Below are 25,724 nucleotides of genomic sequence, written 5' to 3'. Positions count from 1 at the left end.
GGCGTGCTAACGCAATGTCATGCTTCGCTGCAGCTCACAGTGGCTGGGGTTCACACTAAGGGGCAGAAGACTTGAGGGACATCCAGCTCAGCCCTTTCATATCCTCTATGTCGCCCTTCTTTGGTTTTAAGCAGCAAACCAGCCTGACACCCCTTCCCACTCTCTGCTAACATTGTCACACACACTTCATTTTAATGTGACTCAATCATGGCATTGTAGGTCAAATGTGTTGGCATGTCTTTGTGTGTGTCCAGTATGTACACATGTTGTGCAAAGACCCTTGCCATGTCCAGTTAAAGGAATATTTATGCGGATGCTTACCATGGATTTGTTTGTAGATCAGTCATAGAGGATGGCCTATAAATGTCATGAAACTGCCCTCATTATTTATCTTGATCCAGGCCTTTTCCAAGCTCCAATTCATAGATTACTTTAAAAGATGCATTTATCACCATTATAAGGGTTCTATTTTAAACTCACAACCTGTTACTTCAAGTGTAGAAAAAACTGTTATCTCCCAAGCATTATAGAACAAATTAAAGTCTTTTTTACTTGATTAAACAGAAACAGCACTTCATCATGATGTTTTTCTAAAATTAGTGTTAAGCTTTTACAAATCAGTTGTACAAAAGAGGTGATTGTGAGGGGCCATCTCTGTTCTCCTTTTGGTTTGATCATACGCACCATTGGTAAGCCTGACAAGATATAACATTTGCCCCTGGTGCTGCAACTTAATACTTTTTATTATCAATTCTCAAATCTGTTGATTATTTCTCTTATTAAAGTAATAATTGTTTAATCTGTGTCTTAAAATAGTACAAAAAAACTCCCATCTCAAGTTCCCAGAGTACAGTGTGACATCAGATAGTTTATTTTGTCCAACCAACGGTCCAGATCCCAAGATAATCAATGATTCAAAAGATATAAGACAGAAAAAAACAGCAAAGCAACTCATTCTTGAAGGCTACTCCTTGATCTACTGTGGCTTGGACTGTACCTCATTTGTACATGTCTTTGGACAAATGCATTTACCAAATGAATCTGCCACACTCTTCTAACAGCTAGACAATTATGTGTTCACGACATCAGATATTCCCTTTGAATGGATAAAGTACTGGTGTAAAACCGACTCCTACACAGAGTGTTGTATTATGGGTTGTTTGTGGCCTTAATCTGTTCATAGTGAGTATATTAGAGTCAGTCAGCCGTAGAAGGGTTTCGTTCAGTAAGGTGTTTTTCTTATTTCTGGAGGAAATCATTTTAGTGAAAATGAGTCTAAAACGTCTTCCGACATCTCTGCTTCAGAAACGGAACACGTCAAGCTGCCAAATACCACTGTTACAGATGATAAGGAGGCCATCACACAGTTGGTGTGCCGACTGATTGAGACCGATATGCTGCCAATCAGTGTGGTAGAGGATGAGGGATTGGAAGAGCTAGTTCGGTACCTTTAGCCCAAGTATTGTATACCATCAAGAGCTCATGTGACTATCACATTGAAAATTACTTTGAAGTGAGGAAGGATGAGTCAAAGTCAAGCTAACCAAGGCAGACAAACTAGCTCAGACCACTGTCACAAACAAAAGCTACATCACAACTTTTCTTAAAAATTAACCAACTAGGTACTGGTTAATGGGTGTCGGTCTTTTGTATGTAAACTAACCGAAACTGACCCTAACCCAAACCTTCAAAAATGGGTGTCATTTGGAGCCACCTAATTCTGGTATAGGCTCAAATATATAGAGGACATAAATTCTTATCCATTTGCAGATTTACACATATTCACACATGCACACACCCTTCTAAAACGCTTCCAAATGATGTTGGTTTTCCACTGACACTGTGATCTATTCTGCCTCTGTATTTATACAAAGATATTTGGGGTTGTTAAATGTGGGAGAGGAGGGACAGGAGAGGGGAGAGTTAAATCACAGCTCAACAAAGGAAAACACTTTGATATGCATTAGAGCAGGACAGGCTTCAGTTACCTATAAGAGTGCTGGTTTGCACATTACCCACAGGGATAGTTGTAGTGCTTTTTCAACAATCTATCTGCACACCTCTTATTTTCTCTTCTTCTTATCGCTCCCTCTTTTTTTATACTCTTTTCTAGTCGAGTTCAAATCACAACCATAGCCTCCAAATCATCACAGTGTCTTGAGGCTTTTTACTCTGCCCATCTTGTCATCTTCTTCCTCTGTCCATCTTGTCATCTTCTCCCTCATCATCCCATTTCCCCACTGTGGTCCTCCTTCCACTCTCCTTTCATTGCTGGTCGCTTTGCTTGCTTGCTTTTAATCTTGAATCTCTGCTATTTTTCTATGTGATGTAGAAGCTAGACAGGACCACTCTGCACATAGACGGTTAAATACAATGAACAAACTAGGGACAAACCTTCAATGACTGGTGCGTTGCCAAGTAATGATCTTTAATTACAGCCATTCTAATGCACACAGGCAAGCTAACAAGCTGTCTGCTAGCTTTTACCTTTTAAAAGACTCACTGGGGCATGTTGGCTCAGCACACACACTAGTGCAGTGCCTGTTCGGAAAAAGCTGATTGCTTGACCTCTGGTACTGCTGTTTCAACACATAGACAAATTAATAATGTTGTTGTGAAATGTGTATATATTAGCAACATCTTTGATGTTAACCTTCTATTGTACACAGATGTTAAGCACTGTAATAGTGAATCTCTCCTCATTTCAAGTAAAATAAGGGATGCATTTAAAAAAACAAAAACACATAACAGAGAGCTTTTGAAAAATAATAATATAATCTAAAACAAAGTGGATGGATCATATTGGGCTCTTAAATTGTTTATTTTCTGTGGCTTCAGTTCAGATCATTTGAATGAGTATATTTGCTCAAAAGATTTGTGCTTATATGAGACATAATGGTTTTGAACTGCCTGTGAGAAGCAGCCTGTCCATTCTTGATTAAAGGCTGTGATTTCACCGTCTACTGTTCTCTTTTGAGAGCACGACGTGAACAATTTTTTCTTATGCTTACGGTTTAAGTACAAGGAAATCAGAAACACCTTTCTTTTTTTTGGTGAAAACCACTCATGTTTTTTCCTTATTTGACTATTACACACGTCATTTAGCCATTTCCAGTTAGGCCCTAAGCAATTTCCAATTCATCAAATTTTATCTTGAGTAAGAATAACCACTCACACTAATCCAAATATGTTTCCATAATCAGAGAAATGCTAAACTCCAGCAGCAGAGGACAGCCACCTCTTCAACTCCCTGCTCTTTCCTTACTCCTGGACAGCATACTCCGTGCTCAGACACAGAGAAACAGATTTATGTTTGCTTGTTTATACAAAGTTAATTAATATTTAAACACGTGTCTAAGCACGACATGTGAAAATACCTTCCTCTGACTCACTATACAGCTCTGATCTCCAGCTGTGCTCATGCTATGCAGTCACAGAGCCCTGAAGCCCCACCTTCCTGTTGCAGGGCTGAATGGCTCAGTGAATGATCACTTCTTTATTCAAAGTTCATTGATATTGAACGTATCGCATGTCCAAATTGCACCAGATTAGACACTGCACTTCCTTGGATCCCCAGAAATGCAGCTGCCAAGTGTGAATTCGATCAGATGAAGGGTTCTCGAGATAAGCAAAGTACATACACACAGACGGACGGACAAAGAGTCCTTTTTTTAGTTAGATTTATGACATTATACATTTCCAAGTCTTAAATTTAGTTTCCTCTGCAGGTGTTCTCTCTGTATGTACAAACAAACAAACTAATCATAGCAGCTAAGTGCACACAGTCTTATGCTCAAAAATACAAAATGATTGGGTTATTTAGCATCTTTAGTCTGACCTTAGTGGCAATTTATTGTACAGCTATACATTAGAAGGGAGAAACTGGTGAGGGTTGTTTGTAGTCTACTCCTTTTACTCTCTAGTCTGTAGCTGGTACAGGTTTTTCTGTTCTGCCTCACCTTCCTTAATTATTCATTCTACTCTGTGGGAAATAAATGTAGTCTATCAGAGTTTGGACAATCATACATAAATGGAATCATCACAGCTTTTAATATATTAATGGTAATAGTATGATTTTGTCTTTATTCAGTCTGTGTTGGACAGACTGACACAATGCTTTGCCTGCCTTGCAAAAAATCCAATGCCAGTCACATATACTTGAACTCATTGGATAAATAATATCACAATAATGTCATTATTTGTCTGGTTTCCTATGTTCTGATTGATAGATCTCCTTTCCTCTTCTTGAAACCTTGAATTTTGGAAGTGTTAAAAGACCATTTGGAATAGTTTACAATTTACAATAAAAATAATTAGTTGCCGCCCTACTCCCATTTAAAAATAAAATAATAAATAAATAAAGCACACTGCAAACCAGACAGTTGAAAGGATCCTTCTCACCAGTAATAGCTGATTGACTTTTGTTGCTGAAGGTAAATTGCTGTGTTAAAACATCCACTATCAGAATTTTTTTTTAAGTTTTCCATGCATATGACCTGACCCTTATAAAGTAAATTGGCCCTAGATGTTCCACTTGTAAATGCAATAAACAGCGCAAATAGTGATCATTAGACAGAACAAGCTGCAAACTGCCAATCCAGTTTGCTATGTTGTGATTTATGGCGAGTGCAGAAGTGTGCGTTTGATCTTGCTAACTTCAACTTGTTGTGTCAGTCACTACGCAGAGAGAAAAAGTCACTTTACTGTCTGTATTTTTGTGAGTCTGACTGTCATGACTGCTTCTTCTTAAAGTGATCAAATACTGCAAACTTCATAAGAGAGGAGAGAAGGGGAGGGAGAGAGAGATGAGAGGAAAGGCTCATCTGCATCTGTATTTGAAGTGGCAAATGCAAATGGACCAAATGATCTGACAAGAGGAAAATGTGAATTCCTCTCTGCAGCTATTTGCAGAGAAAAAAGAGAAATGCTCAGTTTCTGTATTGGACAGGGCCTTTTACATTCCTACAAAATGCCATCCTATCAGGCATTTAATAAACCACCATGGTTCCATCTTGAAATTATTGATGATATTCTCAAATCAGTCAGAGCAGTCTGTTTTCTTTGAGATTTCACTTGTTTTATTCTACCACAGAAACAGTGTCAGTAGCTGGTTAAAGGGCTGAGGGCTGTGAGACTTATAGTTTAAAGACACATTTTACAGCAAAGCTGAGAGCAAGAAGAGACACAACAAGCTCAGTCTGCCAGCTCTTTTATCATTGTTTTTCTAACAGTTTTTCTTCTCTGTTCTGTCTTCCAGCAGGACAGTGGTAGACTGAGAAATGTAATAGACTGGTAGTTTACCACAATTGCTCTGTGTTCATGATGTACAGACATTGGAAAATACCAATCTCCAGGCTGTAGCATGTGCATGACTGTTTTACTTTTAACATGTCTTCATGTACATGAGTTCATTGTCACCACAGTGGTGGCAGGCAGTGTAGCTTTGAGAGTCAGGCAAAGAAAAAGACAGGCCAGACTTCAGCTGAGGCTCCCTGCACCAGTCTGCCTACTAACTTCTCCAAACTTCAAGAGAGCAGTAGGAAGGAGGAGGGAGGGAGATAATTAAAAGCTCATCTGCATCAGTCAAAGCAGCAAATGTAAATGGTGCAAATGATCTTACAGTAGGAAATGTGAATTCCACTCTGCTGCTACTTGGAGATGGAAGAAAGGAACACCTACCACACATTTTTTCTGTTATTGGGAAAGAGATGTTTTGTACTCCACTAAACTGCTATTACATTAAGGTGTAAATAGTTTTTAGAGAGTATCACCATTGTTTCTTACTGACAGCGTTGATGGTCTACCTGGTGTCTGTTTAAGAGATGTGGTTTCATTTATTTGGAGTCACAAATATTAACCTAAATTCTGTGGAAATTAATCAAAATTGATGCTTTCATGTCATGTAGACATAAAGTCTACGAAGTCTTAAAGTCTACAAGTGGAAACACTAACTTAATATTAAAAAGCAAGCAAGCTGCAAGAAACATAGAGCACTGAAACATTACCTGAAGGAGAATTCAACCCAAGGCAAGCTAACAACTAATGCTACTTGCCCCCAAGTCCTCCTGGTCAAAGGCAATAACTGAAGCAATAAGCTATTTTATTTACAAGGACATGCACCCATATAGTATTGTTCAAAGTGCTGGATGTAGATGGATGACAGTGACCCTGAAATCAAGGTAAACAATACCCAGTTTCAGTGAGAATCTTTGGGGAATGTCCAAAATGTTGGCCTTTGTGTTGGTGCTCATTTTAACTATTTATGGTGCGGCTTATTATACAAGGTTCTTGCAATAAAAAGTAAGGAGATGTTTTAATTAAGTTACTGCCAGCGGAAATTCTTTTACAGGAAAACATATATATCATTGTTGAATCAGATTGTAGATCACGTCTATAAATCTGTATCAAATTATCTGAGAGAGAAAAATTCCGACCGCTATCATCACAGCATGTGTTCAGTAAAGACAACGGCTTCCTTTCAGAATCCAATCATCTTCCAGAGCTGCTATTTCAGTTCAAACCCCACTTGACTTGTTCTCCTATAAAACCAGTGTCAGCTGTTGGTCAAAGTGGAACAACTTGTAAGATGAGACATGTTTTACATCTTTCAGATGTGTTTTACAGCTTAGATGAAGGCATATATTGAGAAGCTAGGTAGGCTTCAAAGGAAGGGGCAGCTAGGTGTCACAGTCTTGCTAGCACTTTGATCATGTTCACCACTAAAGGCCAAAGCCCTGTTAGGAGGAAGAGAAGTGCACTTTTGGATAAGAGGTCTTCTTGATGTGTGGGTTTTAAAAAAAATCTTGTTTTAGTTGTAAATTTACTGTATAGGCATTGATTTTTGCTTTGTATCTCTATTGTTTTTCATACATAAATATTGAGGGTCGCAGAGCAGAAAATAATAAAATATTAAATCGTAATAATAAATGCTAAAATAAATGTCAATCATTTGCGTATTTGAATTCGGTTAAAATTGCTGTTGCATGTTCCAAGATGACAAAAATGGCATCATTTTAAGATTTCAACAGAAGTGTAAACAAGATATTAAAATGCAAATTGCTGATACCACAATTGATAATGTTCGCAACACCAGCTCAGAATCTGTGAATGTGCGAATGTGTTTGTGGAGCATCGCCTTGATCAAGTAGAGAGAAACAGGCATGGGGGGGGTGGATGACAGCTTTTTAGAGGGAGGAGTGAGGAACAGAACATGATAGGGAAGTGTAGAGCAAGAAGAACGAATGTGGGGAATAATTGTCATCTTTTACAATTGAGACGGCAACAACAGGAAGAGAGAGCAGAAAGGGTGAGATAATGAGAGGAGACTCAGATTTTCAGCAGGGGTAAATGTTCAGTCACAGCAGAGAGACCACACAGGCTACTGATTTCATCCTTTTAAAGTCACCTCTTGTTTTCCTAACGAGTGTGTGTCTGTGAATGTGCCAGTGTGTGTGCGCACATCTGCCTATGTGTGTAATCGTAGGCTTTCTTTGCTTAATTTTGCACTTGGTTCCTTCTTGTCTGCTCTCTTTCCTCCCTTTATCCTTATTTATTTGTCAGAGGTTGTGTTCAGGGACGTTGCTTGTCATTCGTCAGCGCAGCCCATAAAACACACTGTCATGACTGACTGGCCACGCTCCAAACTCATTACCGATTGGCTGACAGAGCGGGTCGCTCTGTTCTGCTCTGCTGTGTTTGACTCCTGTTTGCCAGACATTTCAGGCTCAGGAAACTTTAAATGCAGTGGTGTCTTTCCTCACGCCACTCCTCTCAGCCTCACGCTCAAGGTCACATGAATATGGATTTTACCCTCTCTTTCCAGCGTGCACATACTGATGATGAAGTCTAAGATCTACTCAGAGGGATTATAATTCAGAATGTAGGTCCTATCTGGGCCGTCGCTCTGTTCCACTGTCTGTCTGGGTGTGTGTTTTAAGTCGGAAACCAGAGAGGAGGGGGGTAGCGCAGAGAGGAGAACGGCGGGTGCGGGGTATAAGAGAAATAAGAAAGATGAAGAGAGCTGAGATGAAGAGCGGAGGAAGGAGAATGATGATGGGAGGGGGAGGTGGAGCTGGGTGGGAGGGTGCCATGTAAGAGAAAAGGGAAAGAGACTGGGAGATTGGAAAAGGGCGACGCACAATGTTATTGAGTTTCTGTTGCGGTTGATCAGCCATATCCATTTCATCATATTGCGCTGGCTGCATGCCACAGTCTGCTGCAGAGAATTTGTCCTCATCAGTGTGTGTGTGTGTGTGCGTGTGCGTGTGTGTGTGCGTGTGTGTGTGTGTGTGTGTGTGTGTATTCATCCAGACTAACAGTGTGTACAGTGACACCATGTGTGTGTTTGCTTTGTTTTGCATGTTTATATGCTCGCTTAAGTGCTTCTTGTTACTTTCTCACAATTTCTGTTATTCCATCGAGTGTATTTGCTGCAGAAGAACATTACTCATGCCTTTCCTTTTTTTTTAACCTTTCTCCTACTCTCTTTCTGGCTTCTAATTTGATCTGTAATTTGATTTAACCCCCTTGCTTCCACTCATTTAACAAGTCAGTCGCGTTTAAACTTTGTCTCATTCCTCTCCCTCATTCTCACAGTATGTGCTCGCTGCTTTGTCTCTCTTGTTTTTCACTCACAGAAAACAACAGGGCACCTTTACAAAGGTCTCGCTCTCGGCAGAATATAAATGTGGGTTCGGCGGTGGTGAAAGCTCCCCCTGCCAAGGAGGCCCATAACGAGTCTGAGGGCCATCCATCTGCAACAGCCCGGGCCAAGGCTGCTCCGTGTCCAGAGTCCGGTCGCAGGTACAGGAACTACCCAGGTCACAGCTACGGGCTGGAAAGAGAGAGGGTGGTGGACAGAGAGATGGTTAAACCCACAGTGAAAGAGATGGGGATTGAAGCAGAGCCTCCAGCCTTCCAGCCGTCCTCCACTGGTGCTACAGTCAGCAGCTGTAGCACCAATGGAGAGTCTGATGTAGAGGCTCTCCTGGCCAAACTCAGGGCCTTGTAAGAATCACGTCTTATCTCTGCTATAATATCTAATGATTGATTGTATCTACACATGTAAACACGCTCCAAAAGACTTTCCTTAACATTTTTCTAAAACTTGGAGATAAGCAGAACCTTTTGTTAAGAGAATTTGAAAAAGGTTTGCCAGGCATGAAGCAGAGCAATTCAATTTATATTCTTTTAAGTTAAAGAAACGTGGGCTTTTATAAAGCTCCATTAAAATAAATTTGTATAGTAGTACTAATTATTTTGAGGACCATGTTTTAAACAAACTGATGGTAAACACTTGATGGTGTAAAGAAAGAAAAGAAAAAATATATTCCTATATTCCTCCAAAGAAAATTATGGCAAGTACAGCGAAGACAGTTACACTTTGGCTCAGCGGTACCTTCATGAAATTAATAATGTAAAAGATTCAAAGGAAACACGTACAGTATAGTTACAGCTGCTGTATAGATTCAACAGAGTCTGTACTTGTCATTGCATTGTCAAAAAAAAACATTTGGCAATCATTCACATATCCCACATAACATTGAGAATGTAACAGCTTTTCCTCTGAAATCAAAGATGCAATATTGCTAAGCACTTTCATCGAATTAGTATATTAGTATGCACCGTTTTAAAAAATCTTTAACATTTCTGTACACATTTGCATTTCCTAGAACCACTTCTAGTTTTGAAAACATTTATTTTACAGTTTATTATCTTTCTGTCCCTTTGTTCTGTATTTTTTGGAATGAACATTAATTTCATACAGTGAATTAGTTTATATTTAAAAGACTCAGCCCCTACAGTATCTGCATGTATTACTTTTTAGTATTTGATTGTTTTCCTTTCTGTTTTCCTTTCTTTTCTGTATTTTTCATTCCTTGTTGGGTGATGAGGTGTCTTTTATATTCAAAGCATTGAGTCATTTTTATTTTCTATAAAACTATTTTCTGTGTTCCTTAAAATCTATATATATTTAAATATATACAAAACATCAGTAAATATTCTGTAAGACTGTCTTTCATGGGTAATTAGATGTCACCTGACGAGTTTACGTTTTAATGGATTTCATTGAAATGAAATGAGGAAATTTATATCAAATGAGAACAAGGTCTCGCAGCATAATTGTCAAAAATCTGGCACAAAGAAGTTCAACCAGTTGCAAGATAACCATCATTGATGCTGTTTTTGTTCTCCTACACTGAAAGCACTGAAATGACAATATTTTGCATTATTTTATCTTTACTTGTATTGCTCATTTTTATAAACACATTTACATTAAAACAAGGCTAAATGTGTTCTGTCTTTTTTTTTCCCCTGGCAGGTTCTCGGCATATGACAGATATTCTGCATTCACATCATTGCTTTCAGTGCTCATACTGAATCATATTTAAGCATGTATCACAAGTTTTTAAGCAGCAGAAAAAAACAGCCCTCCTTGATGAGACAAAATAACAACTTAATCTCTGTCTAAGTCATAAATGCAAGCACTGCTACAGCCTAACTACTGGGTAACTGCATGCCAGTTTGCAGCGTTTGTCAGCTTTAAAGGGGTCTAAAAAAAAAAACAACAACAATTTGATATTCAAGTTTTCAAAGCTACATGAGACCATCAGTACAGGCCCAAAGGGGATCCGATTCTCTGTGCACAATTATGATTGGGCTTGCAATTATGATTTAGTTAGTGAAAATTGAGTCTTTTTTTCCTCAAGTGTTCACATTTCTTCTCTACTTCCAGCACTGTTTCTGTGTTAGGACTGTAAGTGTTAGTTCCATGTTGGTGCTACTGAGGGAGCACACTAGTCTCACTATATGCTTCTTTTTCAGATGGTTTATTTAATGCTATGGCCTACGAAGGACTTTTATCATCCTATTTTCCAGTGTTTTTGGTACACAATTTTTACATAATGTCAATTTTCTCATGATTTGTGAATAGATGTCATCATAAAAAATAAAAAAAAACCTTAGCACTCATTTTATCATATTTTTCATGCCTTGTTAAATTGTGTAAATACAATAGACTTCTGACTCGGAGCCTGTGAAATGCATGTGTGAGCTTTCATCATCCATTTGTATTAATGAAACAAGATAAATGAATAAAATAAGCATTATATCAAAAGGATCAAGTCCCAAGAAATCTGGACTGAGAACAAATTAGAAGAAGTGAGAGGTCTGCTGAACAGTCAACCCACTGTCTGACAAGGTCTCCTTGCTGTAGCCTCTCAGCTGGCGAATATCTTCACCACTGAGAACCACACAAGTGTCCCCACCTGGAGCATGGCCAGAAACACACACACCCCTGGTGATGCACTCAGCGGTTTGGGAGAGCGTAGTTGTTATTGTTAACAAGGGCTCCTCCAGTGGCCTTGATTAAACTTCAGCTGGCTGTAGTGTGCCTTTTACTGAGCTGTTTAAAATCAAACCACTTTCTATTAAGGTCTTTCGTGGTTCTCTTCAAGGATGTAACACCAGTCACCTTCTTCTTCAATACCTCAGCTTTTTGTAAAACTGCTGCTACAAGAGAGAACTAATTTGTTTTGTTTCCTTTCCTTTTTCTTTTCAATAGCACTGAGAACTACACACATTCCTATTTTTCTGTTATTTACGAGTTTCCTGAATTTTTTGAAATGGAGAATTATTATGAGTGTGCTTCTTTTTTTTTTTTTTTTTTTTTGTGTTTCCGAGGATGTTCAATTCCATGATACTAATACATGATAATGACAGTGTTGTAAATATGCTTCTCATTCACAAGTGATTCACATTACACCCACAAAATAGGTTATTACCAAACATTTCATTTGTCTTTCATTTTTACAGGACTGCACACTACAATTTACAAAACCTTGGAACGTCATTTGTGTGCCAGACAGGAGTCCTCTATCTAACTGATAATATGATTAGCTGGAATACATTTTGTCGACATCAGGAATACGTACCTGGAGCTGCATACTTATTCACAATACATTCTCTTTAATTGCCTGCATGATCTAAAACATGATTACATTTTGTTAGAGCTTCTGTGCGGGCCTGGTCCTTTGAGTTTAGCCGGTCATTTTCCTGATTTCTTTTTTTCAGGATTCTACAAATTGAGAGGAGAAGAAGAACATAAGGAGGGTAGGATCTTGTTATGCTGAGGGAGCCTTCATTACTCACAGGCCTGTGTTCTAGCCATGAGGTTTATCTATGGGCCTAATAAAGTGGAGCAAAACATATTGTGTAGCAGATTGCAATCTGGGCTTCTTTGATTGGAGATGACGTTAAAAATGTGTTTTAGGATTTGTAGAGGAGGGGGGGAGTACAAAGCAAATCAACAGATTTGTCACTATTTCTTTTCCCTGGGAGTCAAAGAGTGAGCTCTGTGCCGCCTGTACACATATTCTGTAATTTAATGCTGCAAAATCACTTTCTATTTTCAGGTTGTTTGGTAGAATTATGTTGTAATCTACTGCTGATGGTGTCAGTCACAGTTTTAGTGTTTGGTTAGCAGGAAGGATGTAGCCATCCATCCCTGTCTCCTACAAAATACATTGATGCGCGCCTTGCCAAATACATTTTGGAGGAAATGTAATTGCTGTCTGGATTATATTCACTGACAACTGTTCTTCCAATCCAGGAAATGTGAAATGTTCTTACACCTCGTCTACACAAACCATGTAGCTCAAGCAGTACATCAGCAGTTATCTGTCAGTGTCTATGCAGGAAACGTTCAGCCACAGTGCTGTTGTGTGATCACCTGCGTTAATTCAGTACACACACTCACTTTAGTCAGGCATTTATGACAGAAGAAGTCACACATAGTCCTGTATCCCTCATGTGGTTAGGTTTAGATTGTTAAATTACTTTGGTTAAAGGTAGTCTTTGGAGTTTTATTGTAAACAAACAAAAACATCAGTGTTTGTACAAAAAAAAACATTCTGTGTATCAAATGTCTTACAAGTGAGGTGTTGTCCTTCCTCATGAAAGATTTGCAAACATTTTTTAAATTGTGCATTACTTACATCCATGTTTGCTAAGCTCGCAGGAACAGTGCAATTTAGTAGTCGTCAAACGGGTCCATGTCTGGGTGTGTCACATGATGCATACTGGTCCAAAATGCCTTTCACCCATACGCAGTCATTAGAAAAGGAGCAACTGTAAAACAGTGAATACACTTTTTTAGCGTCACAACCACGACGCATTTTACTCAGAATTTCATCCATTCGGTCCAATAACATTTAGATAGTCTAGTAGAGCTGCAAGATTAAATTATTTATCCCCATTCAAGTGAGCTGAGAGCAACCTGGAAGTTAGCCAGCTCGACCAAGAGAAGTCTCTGGTTTGCATGTTATATGGGCCCAAAAATCAGGAAGCATGAGGATCATTCTGGTCATTTCTTTACAGCCAGAAGCCAATTTTTTTGGCTTCATGCACCACTTAACAACTTTCACAGGAATGAACTGGGTGCCATCTTTGACTCCGGTATCCAGTTCTACTTAAATACATCCATGTTCACAACTGCCATGAAATGGCTCATTGTATTATCAGAATTTGATCCAAATAATATTTGGACAGTCTGACCTGCATAATTAAATTATTTAATCCCCATTCAGGTTAGCAGGGAGCCAACCTGCACAGCTACAGAAGTCTCGGATGAACTGGAGGACTCTAATGTGCTTGCTGTATGGACCCAAAATTGCAGGAACTTGAGGAACCCCACCCCTTTTTTTAGTTTCACATGCTACTGAGCAACTTTCATAGTAATGAATGGGCACCACCTTAAAAACACTATCCACTTCTTAACATATCCATGTTGTTTGCTTACTAGCAGCCTTTGTTGGTACATTGCTACATTTATTTGGCACATTACAGCCACCAAACGTCAATAAGGAACAGTGAGAAACATTGGCAGGATGTGCATCTCAATCCATGCACATCCATCCTTGTGCGCTTGCATTATACTTCATAATGGGGACCCACAAAAACATCACTCCATAGCACTGCTGGTGGTCAACACCCCCACAAAATACCTTTAAAATTGGTTAAAGGTTAGGGACAGGTTGTGCTTTGGTTAAATATTGAAAAAGGTTCAATGTGGCTTCAAGTCAGCATTGACTCATAGTAATTAAATAATTAAAACCATGATCTTTCCCTATAACCTCAACTAAGTGCTTTGATTTACCTCAACAGCTTTTATTTTCATTTGTTATTAAAAAATGGGTAGGCAGTTTGCACATGCTTTGAATGTAAACATTTCCTTTTTATGTTGTTGTAAAAATGTAATCTGGCCAGGATTATATTATATACACTGTGTATGTATATGAACATCAGTTTTAGGAGCATCAGCCATCCTAGGAGTTCACATTTTGCTGAAAGACAAGAAGAAACATTTTTCTATGTTTCTGCCTGATAGTTTCTTCATTGTCTGTACATTTAGGTTCTAAATGAAAATTGCTGTAATTGCTCTGTGCGTCAATGCAAAAATTCTTGAGCAGTTCCCAAAACGTTCTCTCCACATCTAATAAATTGAAGCACTGCGATTCCGTATCTTTTGCATGTGGTTTCTCTCCTCTGTCTCAAAATCAAAGACCTGTGTTTTTTTTTTTCTTCATCTGAGCTGTAAAGCTGCACCAAAGAGCATCACTACATGGCAGAACTTGACTAATCACTGCACACACTGAGCTGAGTCACCTTGTTGTTGGGCTCAGATCCAGGACGAGACTGTTATGGTGGTAAACCAACACCCTAATAGTGTCACCCGGGGACAAGACGGTTCCTCACTGTTCTCTCCTGTTTATAGATCAAGCCAGACTGTTCTTAGACTGAATATAGTCTGGGTTTGTGGTCGAACACTTACTTAATCAACAATGGATTTTTCGCGCCTTCTTTATTATTCCTCCCTCGTTCCATCTCTTGCAGTGTGGTGTTGCCCTCTCTCTCCTTTACTAGGGCTACCTCCATCTGTCACTGCAGGTGTGTTTCTGTGTGTCTTTTCTGTTTTTCTTTGATCACTGTTGCATTACACCAGTGTACATTTTTGCCCTTCTTTCAGTTCTTTGTCTTTGTTGCGCTGTCTTGCGGTGATGTTTGTTGATGTTGTTGTTGTTAAAAAGCATGAAAGACTGAAAACTCATCCCTTGCCACATTTCAAACAAATACCACATATTTAGCAATCACACAAAATATCACAGCAGATATTTAATATCTCACTATCTGTACTGATGTATTCCCTCTTCAAACAGCTGAATGGCATCCTGCAGTCTGAACTTTATGCAAGTGCATTCATCTGTAGTCACAACAAATTAGTTAGGTTTGGTTCACTGTTGTTTTTGTCAGTGGCAGCTGCTTCATTGGCTGGCTTTTTGATTTAATAAGTTTGTCTTGCAGGAGAGGAGACAAACTTTGACCCAGCATGAGCTCAAAAATTGACTATAAATAGGAGAGAGGTTAAACAAGTGTTACTAATAGATGAGAGGAAAAACAACAGCCTGGTGGACAGAAGCATGATAAACATCAGTTATGAGATAGAGCATGTGTCTGAGAAAACCATTATATAAGTCTGTCTACAGTGTAATCATGGTAACATTCATTTAGCAGACAGACAGGGATCATTTAAAAATTAAAGATAGAAAAGTGAAAAATCTGTTATTGTTATTTGGTTCAGGTGTCTAAATTCTTGAAAGGACTAGAGCACTGACCATGTCCAACCATGGGGTTGTAAAATAATCATAGCTGACTCTCATCATGTCCAACCATGGGGTTGTAAAATAATCATAGCGGACTCTCATCAGTCAAATTAAGCTTATTTTAGCTCCTTATTTCAATTTAAAAGGTGTGCGTCTCTCCAGGAGAAGAGCTGCGGTGTGTTTTTAGGTTTGTCTAATGTTGGTTCAGTGCATAGAAGATTCCCTAAGGGCTATGGCACTGAGCAGAGTGACAACTGTAAAGACTCTTAGTACAGTTGTGCTTTGTTGGCAGCAACAGAAGTGAGCACATCTGGCTTTGATCACCATGGTGATGGTGGTGTAGAGCGACAGGGCAAGCAGAGCGATGGAGACAGATTCTCGGGGGAATCATTATCCTGTTTAGTAAGCTTAATGAGAGAAAAGGTGTTGCACCTCAGCTAACTGCTGTCCTTGTTTAAAACACAGGCACACAGCAAAATATGCCCAAGCTTATGCAAGATTGTACACATTGTGTATCACAGTTGAAAATAAACCCCCATTCCCTAATCCTTACCAACACAGACACATAATTACTGTGCTAACGCAGCCCTCAACAAATTAACACTCTGTTAACACAACAAAACATGAGAAAATGTCCCAAGAGGGTGTTAAATGTGGTTTACTATTAAGTAGCAAAGTTTCAAGTTTTCAGTTTAAAAATGTATGGCAAGAGTCACATAAGTGAATAATTAGAGGATAAAGAGAAAAGTGTAGGCCAACTGGTGAAGACAAACTAAAAGAATGAATGTTGATTAGAAGCCATACAATCTGCCTTAGTCAAATACTAGATTCACCTATCTTCAGTTTTTTTGAAAATAATGGTCTTTGATTTGAATTATTTGTGTCTTCTATCAACAATTAGTATAAACTGGGGGTAAATGGCTAAAATAGGCCCTTGCACGACCCTTAGTTATCACTATTTAAATACATTTCCTGACAAATCATCACTAGTACAGGGATTAACAGATGTGTAAAAATAGTTTTGGGTGGGTTGTGATAATGTTGGCCTAATTTTTTACCATATGGGCAGTTTGATGAAAAGTTAGGCTATATTTCAATGAATAAGTCCCTCTACTCCGATAGAAATTGACAGTGCACTAAGTTCAGCAGGCGCAGCACACAATGACTCGAATAACTGATGACCGTCAAAACACGTCAAACATTTTTTTCTCCTATTGCATGTACTAAAGAATTATACATTATAATGAAAACTATTTGTTGTCCTTGCCTTCTGACAATATCTATTAACCTTCTGGTCAGAGGTATGCAGTGAAATGACTGTCAGGCTGAAAGATACCTATTGTATGTGTTGTCTGTAGTTCTTGTGTCAGCTTGGTGCTGGTCCAGGTACACTAAAGCAGTGGTTCTCAAAGTGGGGTCCGGGGTCCTTGAAACAGTTTGCTACAGGTCAAGTTAGGCCAAAATGCAATGAAATGATTCTGTTTGAAACTATTGAGGTATCAACATAACATGTTCTGGTAATAAAATGTTCCAATGTATTTGAGAACAGATATTAAGCCTATATTATGTAAGTTGTAAGCCTAAATTTGTGTTGTGATTAAGAGGGGGTCCTTGCAAAATATTTTGCGCCATTAGGGGTCCCCGACCCCATGAAGTTTGAGAACCCCTGCGACTAAAGCACAGAAGCTTGATCCTCTAATAGCACAGTCCGTCATTGCCAGTGTGCCAAAGAACAGTGATGGCTTAAGACAGGGAAACTTTGATGTCACAAACATATTCTTCAGGAGTGTAGAGACTGGTGTCTGGCAACATGAGACATAGTCACTTCAGGATACCCACAGTCATATGACAAGACAAGTCCATCCCCACCCTCTGACCTATCCATCACACATACTATCGAGTCTTGTAATATGTGTTTGGAAGTAATCAATACCTATCTTTATCAGTGTTTTATGCTGTCTTGAAATAGTTCACAGCACAAAAACTCTGAAGTAATTAATTACTTAATTCAAACCCATATTTAAGCCTCAAAAATCACAGAGGTTTCCCTCATTTGCAATGATGTCGAGAGTCAGTTAAAAAGAAAATATGCAGTGTTAAATAGATCAAAAGAGGGCAATGTTCAATGAAAACAATTACAAACTTAGGTGAAGTGAAGTGGTTTGAGATCATAATCTTGAATTGTCCAGGGTTAGCAATAATGTCTTTAGATAGGGCACATTTTCGAAGTTCAGAACAAACCAGCAGGACTTGAGGCATAAGACAGTAAGTAGAACGACTTTGGTAGGGTCCCGTGGTCCAGTCCAGATAGATGTTATAGGGTGGTAAATGTCCAATAAGAGCTTTATGGATAAAATGATACAAGTACTTATTATGCCTCTGTGACAGAGAGGACCAACCAACTTAGTCATACAGAATGCAATTGTGAATGTCAAAGGAATCTCCAGCAATAAATCTAAGGGCAGAATGATAAACTGAGTTTCGGGCTCGAATGTGGAAACAGCTGCATGTCTGTAGATTACATCACTATTATCTAGGACTGACAAAGACTGGTTCAACTATACTATTTCTACAATTCAACGGGAAGCTGCATCTGTTTCTGTACACAATTCAGTTTTTTTTGCCGCAGCTTGATGACAAGATTTACAATATGACTTTTAAATGTAAAGGTTTCATTGACTCAATTATCTAGATATTCATACTCTGGGACTTCCTCCAAGTTGCTATGATTCAGTGTGGATAGGTGTAGACTGTTAAAATATATATCCTTGCTCTAGAAAAAAGCATTAAGTTTGTTTTACTTGCTCTGAGTACTAGTTTAAGAGTGTTTTAAGAAAAATGTAGGTTCTCAACAGAAAGTTGAAAAGAGTTAGCAAAAAAAATGCAGAATAGTGTCATCAGCGTGAAGATAGACATTACAGTCAGTCAGAAGAGAAAATATAATTAATATAAATTGTTAAAAAAGACAGCCCAGAACTGATCTTTGCAGAACACCTTTTTACTGGTAAAAATTCAGATTGGATATTTCCAGTTTTCACATACTGAAATCTTTCAGAAAGGTGATTCCAAAAACATCTGTAACTATGATGCTCAAAACTATATAAACTAATATTTTGAGAGAAATACTTTGAGTTGGTTGTTCACCAATTTTACCACTTGAAATGTAAAGATTAAATGTGTGTTTTATTTGATCAATGATGAGCAGAGCACTTTGAAAAGAACATATCTAGTATATCTGCTCTTGTTGATTTCCTGAGATTTTTTTAGTGCATCAGCCACATCACTAAGATAAATAAATTGTAATGTGAACTGCGAAGTGTGGCTTACAGGGTATGCACAAGCATTATTAAAAGGCATGGGTCCACACATCTTTAAATAAATGACAGGGAGCAGCAAAATGCTAATTAAAAGCTAAGTGGATCTCTTTCTGGTCAGATAATAGTGGTCTTATTTTTAATAAAATTGACTGCTTTACAGAATTTTGCCAGATTTGAATATGAGCTTTAAATTAATTCTAACTATTTTGATTTGCCTCTCTTTACAGAGGATGTTCATTTATTTCTTAGTTGCCTGAATGAAAGCCAATGGGTTGGATCCCCTGAGTGTCTAAAGAGACCACACTCTGTTTCTTGCCTTAGACAATAATACAAGTTCAGGAGAAAACCTAAGATTTGACCTATCTTTTACTCTTTTACTCTCTTAGCTTTTTGAACTGAGCATGATTACCAATGATTACAAAGTTCTTTGAAAAATAGACGAATGCCATTTCAATCTTTGAAATTTTAGATGTAAAATGAATATCACTATGATAAAGGTCAGTTATAAATGATTATTCATTACAGACTTTTTAGTTTTCCTTTGACAGCCACTCAAAATTGTGTTTTCTTCAAACCTGTATCCCTAACACAAGATTCTGGGCAGTGATTACTTATTTCAAGATCGAAAACATCAATGGTAACAGTTTAATTATTTATATTGGTTAACATAAGATCTATTACCTCTTATGATATTTTGGATTGGGCCTGGCAGGGTCAGTAATCAATGGTGAAAAGTTCAAATTGCTACAGAATTCCTGCACAAGGTGTTCAGAACATTAGATAAACCGTCAAGTCATTCATGATTATCATTTCTGACTGAACATATTGAGAGAGTACACTCAAATACAATTTTCAGGTCAGTAAATTCAAAGCATTAAGATAGTGACATGTATGGACACATCAGAATGAGTTTTGCTTTTTCTAAGACATATTTCTGTGACAACCACAATATCTGGGTCTGCCTATAAAACCATTATGTTTAAATGATCTAATTTCTCTTGCTGACACAAATATCTGATGTTCAAATGAATTAATCCTAAATCTTTTCTGGATTCAAAACAATGATGATTGTCTCAGCAGAGTGAGCTGGATTTGGAGTCAAGTGGTGAGGTCCTTCAGTAAGGTGAAGGGCAATATTGTTTAGGTTCTGTGTCATGATAAACTGCTTCTATGTTGCTGATTTATTGTTGAAGTAATTAAACTGTAAGTAAACTGTTTTATACAGTCTTATTTAAAACCAGGTCTGTGCTATATAAAGTACAGTAATTATTCATCTGTGGGCTGCCTGCATTGATTGTTAAATTGACAGAATTGAAATTAAATTAATCTGAAATAACGTTTGATATAAACAAATAACAGCATTGATGAGCATTCAGTGCAAGTTTCAGTACATAGCACGTTTTAATACTTTGTGCAACAGAGACAATTGCTCACTACCTAAAACAGCACACTTTTTAAATTTTTTATCATTTATTTATTCTCTCACAGCCATAAAACTACATTACATGTCAGTAAGGGTCACTGATCATACTCTCTCTCTCTCTCTCTCTATATATATATATATATATATATATATATATATATATATATATATATATATATATATATATATATATATTTAATCATCCAAAGCAAAAACAAAAAACCTGTTGCTGAGGATTAAATTCCTACTCACCCATTTGTGTTAATAGCTAAACACAAGCCGTGCTCCATGTGTGGCTGCAACAGGGAGTCAGACACCATGTGCTGACTGCTGCCAGAGCGAGTGCTGTGGTAAACTGCCAACAACTGTGGCCTGGTACTTGAACAACCAGTCAGCCCCAGTTTAAATCCCCCAACCCACACCAGCAGGCTCCCAAATAAGATAGGACAACTGAGTATCTTCAAATTAGAGGGCTGGCATTAACTTCTTTGGTCACTCATGCACCTGCTGGGAGATGAGAAAAAATGTCTCTCTCTTTAAAAAAAAAAAAAAAAAAAATGTGAGCGCGAGTCCAACAGCAGTGGACATCAGGAGCAGTTACTGTTGTCTGGCGAGGCTCGGGTAGACAGGTGAATGGTGTGGGGAGTTTGGCTTACTGAACTTTGTCACAGAGTTGATGAGCATGCAGCTAGGCAAGCCACAGGCTGTACAAATCACCTGGAGCACACTCACACATGATGTTGGCAAAGAAATGGGAAAACTGCCTTTTTTCTGGAGCAGCTTTCCAGGCGAAACAGCAGCTACAGCCGCCTCCATGACTTCAAACCGTGTTTTCCCAATCACATACAGCTGTTTTGTGGGTCACAGCACTTACCGACATCTACTAAAAATGAAAAACAAACAAAAAAGTCTGAATCACCTCCTTGCCTCACAGTTCACTCCTATCCCAAATCGCAGTTCTGTTTATAAAACCTTTCAGCACAGTTCAGTATGAGGCACGTTTCTGCTCATTTTCAGTTGCACAAAATTCACTTAATGTTGCCTCACATCACAATAATCAGACCTAATCCCCCTTGGACAGTTTGAACTATTGCATACTGTTTCCAAACCGATTGAACAAAGCCTTTTAAATGAACCCTACTGTCGCTTATGTTGGATGTCATTCACCAAAATTAGAAATGTCACTAAATTGACCCTCACAAAACAGATATAGATTAACCTTATCATGCTCTGGTGATTTAAAGACAGATGATATGGTCTTTACATGTTGTGGGCAGCAGAGCATGAATGATTTTTTTTTCTTCCAGTGATGTGGAAGTAAAATGAATATCAAGCAGCCCTGACATTCAGTGGTATTGATGCCATAATCTGCCTTTGGTGGGTAAGTAGTGGTCAGACTTGTGTTTCTTGTGCTCACAGATCTCTAAAAACGAATACATTTTAGTTTTGTAATGCTTATTATGAGCAAAAACTAAGCTTGTCTTTTAAATGAACTCTTCTTATACTGATGAATTCTCCAGTTGCTTCACTTGTTGCAATCTTGATGTCAATAAAAGTGTGTTATGCAGACGGAGAACCTCCCTCTCTCTATAAGAGCTTGTGATCAATAAAGCTCATAAGTCTTTTCCTCCAACTGAGTGAGCTTCTGCTCCCTACCCACGAGAATCACTGAGCGTCAGACAGACCAGACACACTCCTCCTAAAGGTGCCTCCCGTTGCATACAAATCCTGAATCTGTCCTACCCACTCTGCTCCACCGGGCTCTGCCACATGCACATTCCTCCCTCGAGACCACAGACAACCAGACAAGTAGATAACGTTTTAGTGAGTCCCAGCCAAGAAAAAGATTAATATGGTGAGCTGCATATTGTTCGTGTCTCTGTGTCCTCGCATGCTTATGTATGATGTGTTCTGAGGCTATATTTAATGCGTGCACTCACATGCACACATACAATGTTTAATGTTTTATAGACGTGTTCAGCAAATTGCATTAGTGTAGAAGGAGCCACTGTTGTATGTGCCTAATTAAGGAATTAGGATTAAAATGAAGTTTAGGGCCAAAAGCTACAACATGCAAGAGACATAAACAGCTTGTCTCATCTAATTTGCAAATCTTGGAAAGTGTTTTGAAATCCCTTTGATTTAGGGCCTCACTGCTCTGCAATGTAAATCAGCAAGTGAATAAATGACTTCATAGCTTCATTAATATGTATGCACATGTCAAGCTTGCCTGCAGTCTGATGTTAACAAGACTTGAGACAAACTGGACTCTTGTTTTGGAAGGACAGACTGATGTGGGCTGAGATGGGATTTTTGCAGACCTGCCTGCACCACACGTTTCAACTCCCACAACTAGGGATTACACACAACATGAGAATATCATTAAGCCAAGCTAGTGCTGTTTGCAAGTAAAAGAATCACACACATACACACAAAGTCCAATTCAGGAGTGAAATGTAGGCGCAACATTGGCGCTGGACTCAGGCCCAGACATGGGAGTGTGTCCCAACTGACGTCACACATGAATACACGACTAATAGGAACAAAGAGGTTGTAAATGAGGAGTTGAAATAGATGACAAAAGGAGGGAGTGAAGGTGGGCAGGAAGCCCACAGATTCTCCCCAAGGTCCGACGGTCAAGTCAGACAACCCAACACGTGGTTAACCTGCAGACACTGGAAGCATCAAAGCTGCATAAAAGTCAAAGCTACATTTGGTACAAAGCCAGTGTTAGAGAGCCTTAATTGCTCTTTCATTATGAGTCATGCTATAGAGTATTCATGTGCAATCAGTGAGTGATTCGATGAATGTGTTTGTGTGCACAGATGTGTCCATATTGTACTCATGCATGTGAGCACATCAGCTCCAGAGACAGAACTTTGATGTGTTTCCTTGATTGTATCCTCTGGCAGATAACACTGCTGTGTGATTTGGGGCCCAGGGGTGAGAGTGTCTGAGTCAGCTCTAGCTTTGCTCTGGGAACAGCGAGTCTCCCACTCGTTCGAAATCGCTGCAAAGTACAGTCCATCTTAAGAATCATACTACCACAGGCATCTTCTAGCACATGATTGCAGAAACCTTATCTGCAGCACTAAGATACAGATTTTGGCTGGTGTATTTTATTTCTGAACCCCATCAGTGTGATCAATTTTTACTTTGTAGCAAAAGTCAAGACATATATTTAATCTTAAAGAGATACTCAGTTGACCAAAAACGTATGAAGAACATTTAGTTTTTTAATATGTTTCTTGTGTCTATGATGCTTTAAGGATGCCTCACTGTGTTGATGTCATGCGCATATATTATTATATTCTGTTCTGGCATTTTCAGAAGTCACTGGCAAATATATGGTATAATATAGGAGAGAACAAACAAAAGTATAAAGACTGTTGACAAAAATGTTACCAAACTCTAACAGAGGGTGATAATGAATGTGTACTTTCTGCAATAATAATCCTGCAAAAAGACAAGTACACAAAAAAAAGTGTATAGTGAGCTTGTTTTAGGACTTCTAGCTGTTTGTTTTAACAGTAAGAAGGAAGTATTTGTTTTGTATTTTCTATGTTCTGAAGGGGATACAAATGGGTGAAACAGGGGGTTAAGTAAGTAGTCACTGCTGCAAATCACTTTAAATTTAGTGAGCAAAATGTGTTTTCTCAAATTGAATAATACCTGATTATTGGTCTCCCAGAGTGTCTAGTTTGCTTTCCCTTGCTTTGTTATTTTATTTCACAGTGTTGCAGGGCAGTGTGAAATCACTCCATGCTGGCCTGTTAGAAAAAAGCAAATTGTACACTGTGTTCACACTGTGTTTTCCCCAAACAGGCCTGAAAAAGTGATGGAACTGTCTTTCAAGACAGAAAGTTCAATTGTACTCAAGTGTACAATAATAACCTGCATGAATAGATTTTTTTGGCCACTTGGGGTCAATGAAATCAACGTGTAAACACGGCATTGACATTATTGTCCTACAAAATTGATATGGTTACTTGTTAGCAAACAGTTGCTGAATCTAGCATATACAAATCAAATGTTAGTAATAATTTGAAGTTGTCTTTGTTTGTGCCCATCTGATCAATGTAAGTTCAAAACTCTCTCTCCTTTTAGCTACTTATTTCTCTCCACCAACTGCTCAGTGAAATACCTCTCTGTTTAGCTACTGATTAGCTGCTTTCACATACCTAGATACATAGTCATTTCATCCTTTGTTAAGATGAAAATATTGATTACAGCAGCAATCAATACAACAAACACCTTTTTGGACTTAAAGACAAATAAAATCAGTCAAATCAGGAAAGAGTAGCTACAACAATGCAGGTGCTATGTTTGACACATTTTGAAGATGACGTTCTCATTTTGATGGATCTGTAATGATAGTCCTTAAGATGGCAGCAAATCTGAGATCCCACAGTGAACCATAGATTGGGCATGGATGCTGAAAAGATAGTGCTTTGCCCTTTCTTCATAGGATGGTTGAAGGGCAAAACTGAGAAGCAGCATGAACTACAATGACATTGATGGAGAAAGAGACAAAACATCAGCTGGTTAAAATATTCTGTAGCTAAGATGATCATCATCATGAGAGTTGCTTCAACTTAATTTTGGCCACATAACACAAATAACAGGTTTGACAAGAAATACCTATTTTGCTATTACTTTTGTGAAATTTTGGATGACTACTCTTCCATTTCAATCCCTCCTACACAGTGTATGAACAGTGTTTGTTTTTTTCTGCGTCGTAACAACAATGTGCTTTCAGAATGAATGAAAAATCAGTCAGAATTTAAACTTGAGCCAGACATCATTCTCATTGTTTTTCAGCCTTAATCAGGCTTGCTTTCTGGTTTTCCTAGCTGCCAGTGTTCTTGTTTCAAATTACTTTTTAAGCCAGCCATTCTGTCATCAAGCTTTACCGCAGAGTTGTCAACTCCCTATTTAAATATTAGTTCGAAGTGACGGCCAGAGAGGGGAAAAAATTAAGCTCTTTGTGAAAGAAAATCCACATACGTTGCCTGTGATGAAGAAAGGCACAGTGACTGCCAGTTGCTTTATTCCCAATAAATGGAGCTCCAATTAAAGCAGGAATCTTTGTCTTGCTGGAGAGAAGAAACCAGGCCCATTTACCGTACCACTTCCAGTATCTTGAGAAGTCATGACAGATAAGGAACATAGTATTGCTGTAAAACACCCAGTCAGTAATTGGAGTGAGACTCAGAGGGGCAGCAAAAACAGTTCCTGACATACAACTGATGAATATTTTCAATGCACAAAAGCAATTTATAGAGGGCTGAAATAACATAATGCTCTTAGCTTACAGTGCATTTC

At 38.5% G+C, this 25,724-nt stretch overlaps 1 protein-coding gene and 1 long non-coding RNA gene across 2 annotated transcripts in view; both read left to right on the top strand.

The window, feature by feature from the left end:
• Positions 1-9,049, top strand: part of LOC133977789 (protein diaphanous homolog 3-like) — a 176,466-nt gene extending 167,417 nt beyond the window's left edge. Inside the window, exon 28 of the mRNA XM_062416074.1 lies at positions 8,637-9,049. Within this exon, the coding sequence (XP_062272058.1) occupies positions 8,637-9,010 (374 nt within the window). The 3' untranslated portion in view covers positions 9,011-9,049. The remainder of the gene's footprint in view (positions 1-8,636) is intronic.
• LOC133991015 (uncharacterized) overlaps positions 1-25,724 on the top strand; it is a 558,552-nt gene that overhangs the window by 361,426 nt on the left and 171,402 nt on the right. The gene's annotated exons all lie outside the window — the stretch shown is intronic.

This window comes from Scomber scombrus, chromosome 1 (genome assembly GCF_963691925.1).
Source record: "Scomber scombrus chromosome 1, fScoSco1.1, whole genome shotgun sequence".
Taxonomy (NCBI): Eukaryota; Metazoa; Chordata; class Actinopteri; order Scombriformes; family Scombridae; genus Scomber; species Scomber scombrus.
Note: the sequence above shows the minus strand (reverse complement) of the source record. Positions and strands in the feature narration are given on the sequence as shown.